The following is a 14362-nucleotide window of genomic DNA, read 5'->3' as shown; positions in this document are numbered from 1 at the left end:
GGGGGGGGGACAAGTGGGGAGCCCTGGGGGGAAGGGGACAAGGGGGGAGGCTCTGTGAAGGGGGACAAGTGGGGGGTCCTGAGGGGGGGGGAACAAGTGAGGGAACCTGTGGGGGGGGCGGACGACAAATGGGGGATGCTCTGTGGGGAGATAACTGGGAGATGCCCTGTTGGGGGGAACTAGTGGGGGGTTCTGGGGGGGGACAAGTGGGGGATCTTGAGAGGGGGGCAAGTGGGGGGCCCATGGGGAGCCCCTGTGAAGTGGGGGGAAGGGGGTACTCTGTGGGGTAGGGGAACAAGTGGGGGCTCCTGAGGGGGGAAATGCCCCATCTGAGTCATATTTCCCCCATAGTCTTCTGCGCCCCTTTGTGCCCCCTCCTAGGAGCCCCCCTGTGCCCCCGCCTCCTTTCAGTGCATAGGACTCTGTCAACCAGCCCACAATGGTTCCTTCCGCACTCCCATTCCCCTGCCCGCACAATGGTTCCTTCCGCACTCCCCTTCCCCTGCCCGCACAATGGTTCCTTCCGCACTCCCCTTCCCCTGCCCGCACAATGGTTCCTTCCGCACTCCCATTCCCCTGCCCGCACAATGGTTCCTTCCCCCCCGGCCGTGTTCGCGCGGCGGGGCTGCTGATAACGTTTGTTGCCAGGGGGACCGCCTCGCGCCCGGCGACGCGTTGCGGCTTCTCGCGAGATCTCAAACCCGCCCCTCCCCTGTCCCAGCCGCTTCCCAAGATGGCGGCTAACGCGGCGGCCGAGCCCCGGCTCTGCACGCGGGACGTGCTGATCCCCGGCGGCCCGGCCGACTTCGGGTCGCTGCTGCTGTCGGCCCCGGTGCTGGCGGGGCTGGAGGCCGCCGGGTTCCTCCGGCCTTCGCCGGTGCAGCTCAAGGCCATCCCGCTGGGGCGCTGCGGCCTGGGTGAGGGGGGGGGACGAGAGTCGCCCCCGGCGAGGGGAGGGGAAAAAGAAGGGGGGGATTTGGGGGAGAGGGGACCGGGAATCATCCCTGGCGGGGGGGGGGGGGGAGTCGCCCCCAGCGGGGGGGGGGGAAGAGGCGGAGGGGGCTCGGGGGGGGGGCAACGGGAATCAGAAGGAGAAGGGGGAGTTGAAGTTTCGGGGGGAGGGGGGGAGCAGGGTTTGCCAAGGGGAGGGGTCTCGTGATGGGTGGAAAGAGGAGGGGGGAGCAAGGGCTGGCGGTTTGCTCCTGCAGGGGAGGGGAGGCTGGTGGAGACTTGTGCCTCTGTCCAGGGTACCGGGAGGCGTCCCAAACCCAGAGTAAAGCCCCTAATAAAAGTGCATCACCTGGGCGAGGCTGCTGCCTGACTCGAGCCTTTCAAACCCTTTCAGATCTTATTGTGCAGGCAAAATCCGGCACTGGCAAAACCTGTGTGTTCTCGACCATTGCCCTCGATTCCCTCATCCTGGAAAACCCAGCAACCCAGGTGAGCCTCCCTCAAGATGTGGTGTGGCCTGGGAATGTCTGCAGGTCCTTGTCCAAGCTGTTTCAATAACCATAGAGATGATCACCTGGACCTCAAGTTTTACACTGAACGCCATGTGCAGGACAGGATATTGGTCAATTTAGTCTGGGCTATGTGGCTGTCCACATCTTGAATGAAGTTCAGCATGTGATTCACTGTCAAATCTCAGTGCGTTGGTGCCAGAAGTTCCTACTGAGAATGCAGTGCTATGGAGCTCTTGACTTATTTTGTAATTGATGTTCGTAGTAGATAGCTTGATAGGTTATAATGAAATTAATATGGGGTGGGGCCATAAGGGAAACATACATGCTTTTTTGGTTGGTCATTTTTAGGTTTACAAGCACAAAAAGGCACCTTGTTGGCTTGACAACCTGTGTGATAGAGTTCCGTGTATATAATTGAATCCGTGTGCTTCAGGTCTGCTGTACAGGGTTGAGGGAATTGAGTCTCAAGTTATTGATTTAGGGGATGAAGGAGAGAACCTGTTCAGTAAAAACTGGACTTGACTCCCAGCAGGTGTTATTCAAGGCATGAAACAACAGGGGTAAAAACTTTGTCACTGGCAGCCTACATTATAGTTAAAAAGGTGATGTAGAGGTAAAAGATCTGTCTCTAATCCAGTGAGCCATCACTGTCCCTTCAAAGCCAAATTCTTTATTATTTCAGATCCTGGTCTTAGCTCCAACAAGAGAAATTGCAGTGCAGATTCATGCAGTTATCACAACTATTGGAATCAAAATGGAGGGCTTGGAATGTCATGTCTTCATTGGAGGGACTCCTTTGAACCAAGACAAAATGAGACTAAAGAAGTGTCACATAGCTGTAGGCTCTCCAGGTAAGAGCACATTTGATTGATTCTACTTTAGTCACAATTCAGTGAGACACTTTTCAACAGTCAAATAATTGGTACATAGATGTACTCTTGAATTCTTGATTTTTTTTGTTCCATTGTTACGGAACAGTTTCAAAGTCTGAAGCTATAGAAAATATGACCAGAGAAGTATTTTTAGTGAGTGATTACTCTGAATGTTCTATTTAAAAAAGATTTATTAAATAAGTGGGTTAGGTAAGGACTCTTTGATTTGCAATGAGTGTCCTGACTCAACTAGATTATTTTCATGAATATTTTTGGAGCTCAAGTTTCTCTCTCATCATGTAGGTCGCATAAAGCAACTCATAGAATTGGACTGTCTGAATACAGCCAGTATCCGCCTTTTCATTCTTGATGAAGCTGACAAGCTTTTGGAAGAAGGCAGCTTCCAGGAACAAGTCAAGTAAGAACAATGCTAGTATTTCTCTCATACATCTAGCAGCTGTTGAACGTGCAAAATCTTTCAGCTATTAAATATGCATTATGTGGGATACATTCACTTTCAATATCTTACTCTCTCTTAGCTGGATTTATTCTTCTTTGCCAGCCAACAAACAGATGCTGGCTGTTTCTGCTACCTACCCTGAATCACTGGCTAAGGCTTTAACCAGGTACATGAGAGACCCTACCTTTGTGAGGCTGAACCCTACAGATCCAAGTCTCATTGGTATGTATAAGTTGCACATCCATAATTTGAACGGCTTAATGCAAATCTGAATTTATTTACTGTTCAGCTATGAGTATAATTGGTTAAAAACAGTAACAGTTTCAAAATATTTCACTTTTTACTTATAGTATTGGTTGCCCTAAAAGTGCTTATACCCAAACTTCTCTTAACCATTCTCTCATCCTAGATTCTTAGGCTGTTTTTCTCCCTGTTGAGGAGTATCCTTTTTCCATAGCTTGAAGAAAAGATTTTAAACTTTAAATAAGAGTAGCTTGTCGAATTCCCACTTGTCATGTGACTAACTAATTTCAGTTAACTAATATTTCCCTGTTTCCAGTCCTTATTCTAGGAACAACTATGTATTTGAGTCAGTATTTTTTAATACCAATTCATTGTTTGTTTTGTGTGACTTTTCAGTACTGTTAACCTTGCCATGCTTTTATTTCTTGTACAGGGCTGAAGCAGTATTACAAAATTGTGAATTCTCATTCACTTCCCCATAAGACTTTTGAAGAGAAGGCGCAGCATTTGCAGGAGCTTTTTAGCAAGATTCCATTTAATCAGGCCTTGGTCTTCTCAAATCTGCATAGCAGGTAACAAGAATTTCTTAAACTAAGAATATGGTGTTTGTAGATATTGGTGAACAGTGGCCATAATATATTAAATTTTTATAGCACTTTCACAAAGTTCCCAAATTACTACACAGACTGCATGCAGATTTCTGTCTGAAATGCTAGCATTTCTGGAATAGAGGGCTGCAGCTTCAACAACTCACACTTTCTACTAAGTGTGTCAAGGGGTAAGGGGAATGTTCACATCACGTAGTGCTGTGGGAACTAGTGTCTGTGCACACTTGATTTTTGAAGTCTCGGCTGAAAGATCCACCAGTTGCAAAATTGCAAACTGTCCTTGTATCTAACTTGTGAAGATGAATGGCTGATTTAATCTTTGACTGTAAAGGAGTAAGAGTTCAGATCTGGGGCTCAGGCTGTTAAGTCATCTTCAGTTCGTCATCTTGAAGAGATTCTGGAAGTATATAATTTTATTTGTAAACCTTTATGTGTATGTTGTATTAGGGCTCAACACTTGGCTGAAGTACTGACATCAAAAGGTTTTCCTGCTGAGTGCATTTCAGGCAAGTCCATTTGGAACTTACTGCTTCTATTAATTGGAATTGGGTGCAAAACTGACCTCAAGTTATGTAGAAATGTAGCCATTGGAGTATTCAGGATATAAGTGGGGATTTGGGAGCATTTACATGAATGGTTTATAGGTAATGTTTGACTGTTGATATTACTTGCAGGTTCATTGAGAATCTTTAAATACTTAACTTTATTTTTTACCTATTGGTTAGATAGTTGTTATTTCTTCATGCTTTTCAGTTTGTACTAGGGAATCCCACTTATGCTTTAGAGTGGGGTTGGCAATTAATCTCACTTAACTCACCACATTAACAACCCTCCCCCCCCACGATTAATCAGTTTTAATCGCACAGCTAAATACAATATCATTTGAATTGTATTGCGTATTTTGGGTGTTTTTCTGTGTTTTCAGTTACAACACAAATAAGGTAGAAAACAAACAAAATACTTAAATGGTATTCTGTTGTTTGTGCCATTAATCACAACTGATTTTTTTTTAATCACTTGATAGTCCGACTTTGGAGTACAGGTTGAACCTCTCTAATCCAGCATCCTTGGGACCTGACTGGTGCCAAACCAGAGAATTTGCTGAACCATGGGAGGTCAATATTGTCTGGCAGCATTACCAACACTTTCACTGCTTATTGGGCTCTTAGAAGACATTTGGGATTAAATTACAGCTAAAGAACAGCACAGAACACTGAGAGCCAGGACTGGTGGCTGTAAACAAATTTGATGGGACCATGGGAAACTTGGCCACACCCATGACGAATAGACATCCATCTAACTAAAATCATGCCATACAACGGATGGCACCGGACTAGACAGGTTCCACCTGTACTGTAACAGATTTGGTGTATTTTGAAAGGAAAGGCCTCGTGTGCTTGAAGCTTTCAGAAATGGGTATCTGGAAGTAAATTGATGTATTTGGGTGCTTACTCAGAATCTGTCTCAATTAGAAGCCAATAAAAGAGAGCTTAACACAATTATGTTAAAACCATCCTTGTAATACTAATTCTTTTTTGTAGTCTCCCCTTTGTGTAAGAATATTTGCATTTTTATAGTAGTTAGTATGTAAACTTATTTGCATTGCATGTTACCTAGTTTACCCCCATGTAAGTACAACATGCCTTAGAATTAGTTCCTGAAAACTGGATGCCACTTCACTAGCTTTCTGTAATACAATTTACTGAGTCCAGTTTCCCTGGGTTTGAGCAGCACTAGGCTAATAACCTAAATACTTTTTTCTCATTTTAAATATACTTTTTTGTTTCTTCAGGAAGTATGAATCAGAACCAGCGTCTTGATGCAATGGCTAAATTGAAACAGTTCCATTGTAGAGTCCTGATTTCCACAGACTTGGTGAGTTTTCTTTTCTGTGAAGCAGAAAAAGTCCTTTAGAATATAAATTCACATACTGTAAAGCTGACTTGGATATAGATCTGACTTAGTGTATTTATAGAACAGTTATCTGAAAATAACAGCTTTTATCTGGGTAGCATACATACTGCTGTTGCTGTGCTTGTTTCACCTTCAGAAAAGAGAACCAATTTTCAAAGTCCTTTTTTAAAATATAAAGTTCTAATATTTATTTCTCGTTAGTTACTTTTCTGTTGTTAGGTTCTAGGAGGCTATATTAATTTCAAAGAAGTAAGTCTCTACCTTTTGGTGGTGTTGGGGGAATCAGAAGTTACTTACACCTTCATATGAAACCAACACAACACATTTTAAGAAGAGCAGTAGCTATATATTTTTCTGTGGTATGTTAAATTTGGCCATATATATTTTCTGGTACATTTAAAAAAATGAAAAGACAGGGCACAGTTCCTGCTGTCTTCAGTTGAATGCTTGAAGTTGTCACCTAAAAATTAGGGATGTTAAATAGTGGTTAGGAAGCTAATTGAATAGGCGATTGAATTTCCATAGACTACTCGATTAGTTGATAAAGGGGGTTCACTGCGGCTCTGTAAACGTAGTAAGAGACCGATGGCTCTTACCACATTTTAAAAGTAGAGGTGCAGCATGTGGGACCCAGTGTAAGCTAGGACAGCTGAGTCCTGGCTCGTGCTGTTTCCGCTGCTGCACCTCTGCCTCTCCTGACCCCCGTGGAGACGGTGCTGGGGAAACGGCTTTTAAGCTGGATCCCCTCCCAGCACCGGCTCTTGCTCCCTCCCCCTTGCTGCCTCTGATACAGGCTTATCAGGTAGCTGACTAGTCACTTACATCCCGACTAAAAATACAACTGTGCTGTGTGTTGTTTCTAAGCTGCGAACATGTGTACTCCCTTGGTAACCTGACATCATCTTTTCTTCCTCCGTGATAATACAAATGATCTTCATACAGTGTATTGAAATACATAACATTTACAGAAGGGGGGACTCCTGAATTGATCAGGTAAGCTGCTTCTCTTGTATTGCTAGTCACCATTCTTTTATTTTTATTCCCTCCTAAAGACTTCTCGTGGAATTGATGCTGAGAAGGTGAATCTTGTCATCAACCTAGATGTGCCTTTGGACTGGGAAACGTACATGCATAGGATTGGCAGAGCTGGCCGCTTTGGTAAAACACTGGTGTGGGATTGTGTAGCTGGAAGTGGTGCATCTGTGGAACTGGCTAGCTAATTCTTCCCTCACTCCATGTTGTAGGAACCTTAGGCCTAGCTGTGACTTACTGTTGCCGTGGGGAGGAAGAGAATATGATGATGAAAATTGCACAGAAATGTAACCTTCAGCTTCTTCCTTTGCCAGGTACAACCTGACTCCTGAATTTGTCTGCATTATATTCTCTTGGATGGTTTTTGTTTATATGTGTTTGCTTTAATCTGACAGCTCAGTTCACAGGCAGTTTTGGTGAACTGTGGTTTAGATACAGTGTAGGATTTAATAGTTGCATATATGTCTTGTAAATCAGAGTGTTGGTATTAACATACATAAATAGCTCTTAACTATGTGGCCTCTACCTTTATTTTAAATCAATGCAAAGTAATGATAGTGAAGGCATTCAGATTGCCCAGTTCCTTCCTTTTCCCCTCCACCATTGTACTGCACTCAAAGCCCATAAGACCTCAGCAGTAGGTCTTGCCCAGGAAGGAACTGGGCATTCTGAATGCCTTCACCATCATCACTTTTCCCACCAACACAATTTACCTGTTAGCAGTGCTTTTCCTTTCTGTGCCCTGCTTTTTTGAAAAGAAAACCAAAACATCTACCAGTACTACTGGGGATATTTAGAGCAAATTTGACAACTGTTTTGGGATTTTGTTCACTAGCATGCAAAACCTACATGGGATCAGAAAGAAATCTTGTGCTGCTTTTGACTACATGGCTGCTTTATTCTCATGTGCAGAACCTGTACCCGCTGGATTGATGAAGCACTTTGCAGATTGGGATGTGGAGGTCACAGCTGTTGCCCATGCAGATGCTTCCGTGGACACTCCTACTTTGACCCATAAAAGTCCAGAGGAGTCAGAGCAGCACACAAGCATAAATAGGTGTGCTCAGATACCTCCGTGTGATCCTGCAGGGGAAAAGTCCTCCACATCCAAGCCAAGAAGGGTTTCCAAGCACAAGCAGCTCCTAAAAGGCTACCGAGATCATGCAAATGCAGAAAAAATTAGCAAGAGTCCAAAGACATTCAACCTCAGCACACAGCAGACACACCAAATGGCAACGACCTGCAAAACCACTGAACAGCATATTGATCAGCATGTGGATAAGGAAACCTTAAAAAATACACTCCCCAAAATCCCTTGCCTATCGTCATTTAAGAACCAGCAGCCTGCCCTTCCCTGGAGCTTTACAGAGTTTGTTGACGATTATGAATACTTCATTAAAGAAGGGTTGGAGAAAAGGGTTGAAATCATAAGAAGCTACACAGGCCCTGGAGAACAGTACCAGCACCCTAAAAATGGGACTTTTCAAAAGAAAGGGATGGAGGAGACCATGCAGTCAGTAGCAGACAGTCTCTCATTTGAGGACACTGATAGTGATAGTAACTCATACCGTTCCGGAGCTTCCTCACCTTGTAGGGAAAACAAGTCCTACTGTGAAGCCTCTTCAGATACTCAAGAGAGAGGAAGTGATGAACTCAATATGGATCAGGCTGCTCAGAATTATTCTCAAAGCATAAGCAGCTCTCTGAGTCCAATGGAGCACCAACAAATACCACAAACCCAAAAGCACAGTCAGGTGGAAAAGAAGGTGGTGAAACAAACTTCCAAACGGTGTAAGAAAAGCCGCCACCAACGTTCCGCCAGGCCTCCAAAGAGAGAAGCCCAGGCAGACTATTCACACAGCCCTCCGGTGGGGAGTGTTCCTGCCTTTCCCTATGAGACTCAGGCTTATGAAGAATACTGGAAGTCCTATTACCAAATGTGGCAGGGCTATTATGCTTCTCACTCTTACAACAGGAGATGTCATTGGCCTTTTAACTGGATGACTGCTTATCAAACCAACTCTGTCTATCTTCAAGAACTGTTGAAGAGTGATTAGTGATGGGAGAGCAAGCTTCACTGCAAAAGGACTGCGCTTTATCAAGAGCTATCATTTGCACACAGGAATTGGCTTACAGAAATAAACAGATGTCTGTTTTTAGGCTGAATTAATTTTTCTTTTTGGAAGTAAACTGTGGGCAAAGGATTTGTATACATTCCAGTGAGTTGGCATTGGTCCTGCACCAAATGTTTGTCAATAAATAGAAATGATTTGTCTTGTACATCTGGATGTTGGATTTCTGTCTTCTAAGTGAACAAAAATGCAGAATCAGATTAAGGACAATTTAGATTTAAGAAGTAGGGATGTAATAGGGTAACCCTTTCAACGGTTATCCCATGTGCCTGGGTTTTTCAGTTACGTGAAGAGTTACATGCAGTCTCCCACCCCACTCCCAGGGAGCCGGCTGCCACGCTGCACTGCTGGCTAACTGGGAAGGTGGTGGGAGCCAGAGGCAGCAGTGTAGGATGGCAGCTGGCTCCGTGGGAGCGGGGCTGACAGGTGAGAGCCGGTACATGCTGGAGCAGGTTGCCATCCTGCACTACAGACTCTGCAATATTAAGCTTATAGTGCAGACTCTCCAGCATGTAGCCGTGATTTTCAGTGGTTATACAGTTACCCAGTTACCTGCTTTTTAATGTCCTTAGTAAGAAGCCCCATTTGAAAAACTCGGCAAAGTATACTGTCTGATTTTCAGAGCTGTACACTGTTTTTGTGGTACTCCATGAGTGAGGTTGCATTTGTCGTTAAAAAACCTACAGAAATTACTATTCATGGGCGGCTATCATCCTAGTTGTCATAGCGCCGCCTTAAGCAGAGCCAAAATTGCTTCTGCTGTTTAATAGTGGTAGATTGAAACTGCTTATCTCCATTAATACGTGTATTGCTAATTTAAATTGATTTAATTAAAACTGTATAAATAACACTTCCACAGCTAGGTATGGTAGACTGTGTGATAGAAACGGTTTTAATTATATACCAAAAAATGCAGCTATCATAATTGGCCTGTCCTCCTGGGTGCTGCAGTATCAGACTTGCCATGCTTAAGGGAAAACTTTAATTAGAAACAAAATTACCTATTAGCCCTGAAACTAATTGGGGATTCTTTGTTTAGATCTTGCTGCTGATTTGTGCCTGTTTTAAACTTGGAAAAAATGGGCAATTGGGTGACTTAGGATAGTGGTAATGGATATAGAATCTTTCCACTCTAGCTTCTGAATTCCAATCTAGCCTCAGTAGAATGCTTGAAAGTTACCACCTGAAACATTGCTCTGCGTTCTCTGTGCAGCGATCTGGGTGTCAGGCCGGTTCCTAGTGCACAAGTGTTGATTTCTCAGCCATCCACCGTTGATCCTGTTCTTGCCAGTCCTGGGAGATGCCAGGACATAGCCTGCAGTTCTTGAGTGGGAGGGTTGCTTCCTCCCTATAAGAGTAAAAATACAGTTCTGGGTGGAAGCTTGCTGTTTCTACATGCACCACACCTGGTTAGAAGACTTCAGATGGAAGAGGGTTCAGTTTCACCAGCTTGCAATTCATTTTGAGAAATTGTGAATTTGTCTTCATCCACTGTAACTCAATATCAATCCGTTGCTACTTTCAAAATAGCGTTGTTGATATTTGATAGCAGACCCTGTAGGCAACTGCATGGAAGTCCTGTGGTGTGTGTGGCTGTCACTTCCATGCCAAAATCATGTTGGAAATGTATGAGGACACATTCACAAGTTACTGCATAGCTCCCATTAATGTGAAGAAATCTCAAAATCTACGTGCAAATGCCAGTGTTCAAACCCTTACTCTAGAGCAAAACTCCACTCCTTACTACTTAAACAATCCTTAAAAGGCTTCAGAGAGGTCTTTCATGGGAAGCTCTTTAAATAAAGGCATAGGGATCTTTGATAAAGTGACTTACAGAGAGGCGGGCGTGTTGGTTGCGGCTATTTCCATATAGTACTTTTCCAAACCAAAACTCATGAGCATGCCATATTTAAGTAAATGAATATGCTTTTCTCAGCTTTGACTATTTGCTATTCCAAATATCTCTATCTACTTGCAGGATATAAGTGTTGTTGTACAAGCTTCCTTTCCTTTTCAGCCTGCAGTAAATGTACAAAATTGATAAAATTAGCACATGAAAGTGACACCTCCTTTCCCATCTGCTGGTCAATTACGGCTTTATGCTTTCACTCCTTTGTGAGCAGAAAAAACAGCGGCACCTAGTGTGAGTTGGAGTTCACAGCAAATTGAAAAAGGAACAAGTTAAATATTTAGCCTTAAGGGTTGCTCCATTGCTCAGTGTTTACAGGGGAATTGTGTAATTAGTAGCTTTTAATTAGACTGTTGGGGAGAGGGAAGAGAGACTTTTGACATGGGTTTTTGCTGTTAACTCTTGGAAGTACATGCATCTGACGAAGTGGGTCTTTGCCCACAAAAACTTATGCTCCAATACATCTGTTAGTCATCCTTGCCAGAGGAGGCTGTGAAGACTAGGACTATAATAGAGTTTAAAGAGAAGCTAGATAATTTTATGGAGGTTAGGTCCATAAAAGGCTATTAGCCAGGGGATAGAAATGGTGTCCTTGGCCTCTGTCAGAGGCTGGAGAGGGATGGCAGGAGGCAAATCGCTTGATCGTTGTCTTTGGTCCACCCTCTCTGGGGCACCTGGTGCTGGCCACTGTCGGCAGACAGGATACTGGGCTAGATGGACCTTTGGTCTGACCCAGTACGGCCATTGTTATGTTATGTTCTAATCTATAAGGTGCCACCGGGCTCCTTGTAACTCTTGGAAGTTTTTGGGGGTGAGATTTTGTTGCTAACGGGTAAGACGTAAAATCAGCTGTGACTGTTTTGCATCTTAAATGCATTCCAGAGTAAGCCCATAGTTCGTATGTAGAACTTGGGAAACCTGCAGATGAAGAACTTGCAGCATGAGAACTGCCATTTCTAAAGCAATGCACAAGGGGCAGTCTTCCTCTTAGCAATTCAATGAAACGTGTGCAACAGAATTTCTGATTGAACGATACTAGTTAAAATGCAGAAAAAATAGTCAAGCTAGAGAGGTGTTTCTTCCTCTAGCGTCAGGATAAATGAACACGACAGGAAGAATGCAATTCAAAGTGCTTTTGCAATTAGTTGAAAAGACTATAATGTGATTTTTGTTTCTAAAAACAAATATACTCTATTGCTCCACTTCTAATGAGCTTGAAAGGAGGATACAGAGTTGGGCTGCATCTTGACTGTCTGCATTACGGTTTCCTTGCAAAGGCTGCCTCAGTAGGTCTCTCCATTTTGTGGAAAGCAGTCAGCACTAAAAGGGTAATCATATTCCTGAACCGTAAACATGATTTTAAAACAACTTCATAAGCAGTATAGCTATTCCCTTGTGTCTTTACCGCTAAACATGTTTGAACTATGACCCTTGGCATAGCTGAGAAAGCAAACTGTTTTGCCTAGTGATGTCCAACATCTAGTTATAAATTTTTATTATAGGTAATGCTGTCAGTAGCATAAGGCATGATGAAGTTTCAAACTGGTGTGGCATTTCAGTAGTGGAAAATTCTTTGACTTGTCATTTTAGCTCTTAAATCAGTGGGAAAGAGTTGCAACAGAATCCCACAATGCTAGTGAGACAGGAGCTGTTTTCAGGATACTTGTAAATCACTTTAACCCGTTTTTTTCTACAATAGGAGCCATTTTGTAATCAGTATTTTTTTTTTTTTGTTCTTAACTCTTCCTGCACTCTGCTCAGTCATGTAGCTGACAACCAAACATATTTTCTTGAAGTAAGCAATGCAGCAATCGCTGGATTTGTTCTTGTGCACCCTGCTTTTCCACACTGTTCCAGCTTCAGCAGCCGAATGGCACGTTTAAGCTTTTGGGGCTTTGTTTTTGTTTTTGCTTCCTTGGGTTCTGGGGATTTTTTACTGTTGTTTTCTGTGATGTCTTACGTTGTGGGTTTGTGTGTTGTAAGAAGGCAGACTATGGATCCCATCTATGGAGTATGTCTACACAGCAAAGTTACTTCAAGATACCAGAGGTATCCCGAAATAGCGACCCCGTGTCTTTTGAACGCGTCCACTATTTGCTATTTCGCCATCTCTGCAAACCTCATTCTACGAGGAGTAAGGGTTGGCTCAAAATAGCACTTTATTTTGGAATTTGGCACTGTGTAGACAGGCCGAATGATGAAATAAGCGATTTCGAAATAGACTAGAAATAAGCTATGCAATTTGTGTAGTGCAAATTGTGTATCTTATCTTGAGTTTCAGGTGTTGTGTACACACCCATGGTGAAATAAATTTCTCCATTGGAACCAGTACTTACAGGTTTTGCTTAGACGGTAAGATTTCAAAATTTTGTGTGCACAATACATAGTTTCCTTCTAGTCCTTGAATAATTAAATTGTTACAGTTGAAGGAATTTGTCTTTTTCCTAGACTGTAGATGCTGCCTCTCATTTACATTGCAAGTTAAAGTTGCAAGCAAGCCCTTCTCATAAACTGAAAATACTGGTTGTCGTTTTAAAAATTACCTACTATGCAAGACCTGCAGCTCTGATGAGGGTGGGAAGAGAATTATATTGCATTGTTGTGAGGCTGTATTCCTCTGACCTGAAACTTTGAGTGAAAAGGTAGAAGAAACACACTCTGTGTGCACCCACAGATTGGTGGGTTTTAAGGGCTAGTTCCAATTGGTTGACCCCAGTTGCCAGGTCAGGTTCTAAATAAGGGGGAGAAGTTTCCTGAAGAGCTGTGGGATGGAGAAGTTGTCTAGCATGAGAGAGCAGGAATCTTGTCTGGGTTTTGTTTCCAAGAACAACAGTAGAACCTCAGTTATGTACTCCTTGGGAGTGGGAGTTGTTCATAACTCAAATATTTGTCTCAGAGTAAAACATTAGTGGTTCTTTTGAAAAGTTTTCAACTGAACAATGACTTTATATAGGTTTGAAATTTTTGTATAGCAAAGAAAAATTAAGCTTTTAACCATCTTGTTTTAAATGAAACAAGCACAGAAATAGCTAACCTTCTCTTTGTTCTTTGGGCACAGTAAAAAAAAAAAAAATCTATTGCTGTCAGACTCTGTACTTCTGATTCCAAATGAGGGGTGTGGTTGATTAGTCAGTTTGTGACTGAGGTTCTACTGTACAGTGCTTGCAACATGTCAACTACATTTACAATAGGTTAGACAAATATTTACAGACCTCCACAAATCTGTGGATATCCATAGGTATCCGCATCCAGGGGTGTGGATGCAGATATCTACAGTTCATTTGTGCGGATACATATGTGGATGCAGATACAAAATGTGTATCTGCACAGGACTCTAGAAATTACTAGCTGGCTGTATATGGACTGAAACAGAACCAACTGTGAGAAGCTGCTGCGATGTAGTGGATGTGAGAACTTGATCCTTCATACCAACTAAAGGGAGGAATACATTCATGGTAGCATCTCATGCCCTTAGCAGTTGTGCTTACAATACCATAATTGGGGAAATACAATACAACATGCTTGAGCATTGGTAAGAACGAGTCAAGATACTGCATCACATGGTAGCCTTATGATAAAGGGGCCATTCTCAGAACTGCATAGCAAAGATGTTGTAGATAGAAAAATTAGCCGTGGTATTTAGCAAAGCCTAAAATCTTGTCTTTCAGTGGCAGAGAAAAGCCAAAAGCTTGACTGTTTACAAAGAAGTCACTGTGCAGAAGGTGGGAC

The 14362-nt window shown here is 43.0% G+C and overlaps 1 protein-coding gene across 1 annotated transcript; it reads left to right on the top strand.

The window, feature by feature from the left end:
- Positions 1–664: 664 nt before the first annotated feature.
- On the top strand, positions 665–8872 carry DDX20 (DEAD-box helicase 20). The gene is made up of 11 exons (XM_075910073.2): positions 665–917; positions 1346–1440; positions 2146–2314; positions 2639–2753; positions 2875–3017; positions 3472–3610; positions 4094–4152; positions 5439–5521; positions 6613–6718; positions 6805–6906; positions 7505–8872. The coding sequence occupies exons 1-11, from the start codon at positions 734–736 to the stop codon at positions 8647–8649; spliced, it is 2340 nt and encodes a 779-aa protein (XP_075766188.2). The 5' UTR covers positions 665–733; the 3' UTR covers positions 8650–8872.
- Positions 8873–14362: the final 5490 nt, after the last annotated feature.

The sequence above is a fragment of the Pelodiscus sinensis genome, chromosome 27, assembly GCF_052426305.1.
Source record: "Pelodiscus sinensis isolate ZL-2025 chromosome 27, ASM5242630v1, whole genome shotgun sequence".
Lineage (NCBI taxonomy): Eukaryota > Metazoa > Chordata > Testudines > Trionychidae > Pelodiscus > Pelodiscus sinensis.
This window is presented reverse-complemented; position numbering and strand designations above follow the sequence as displayed.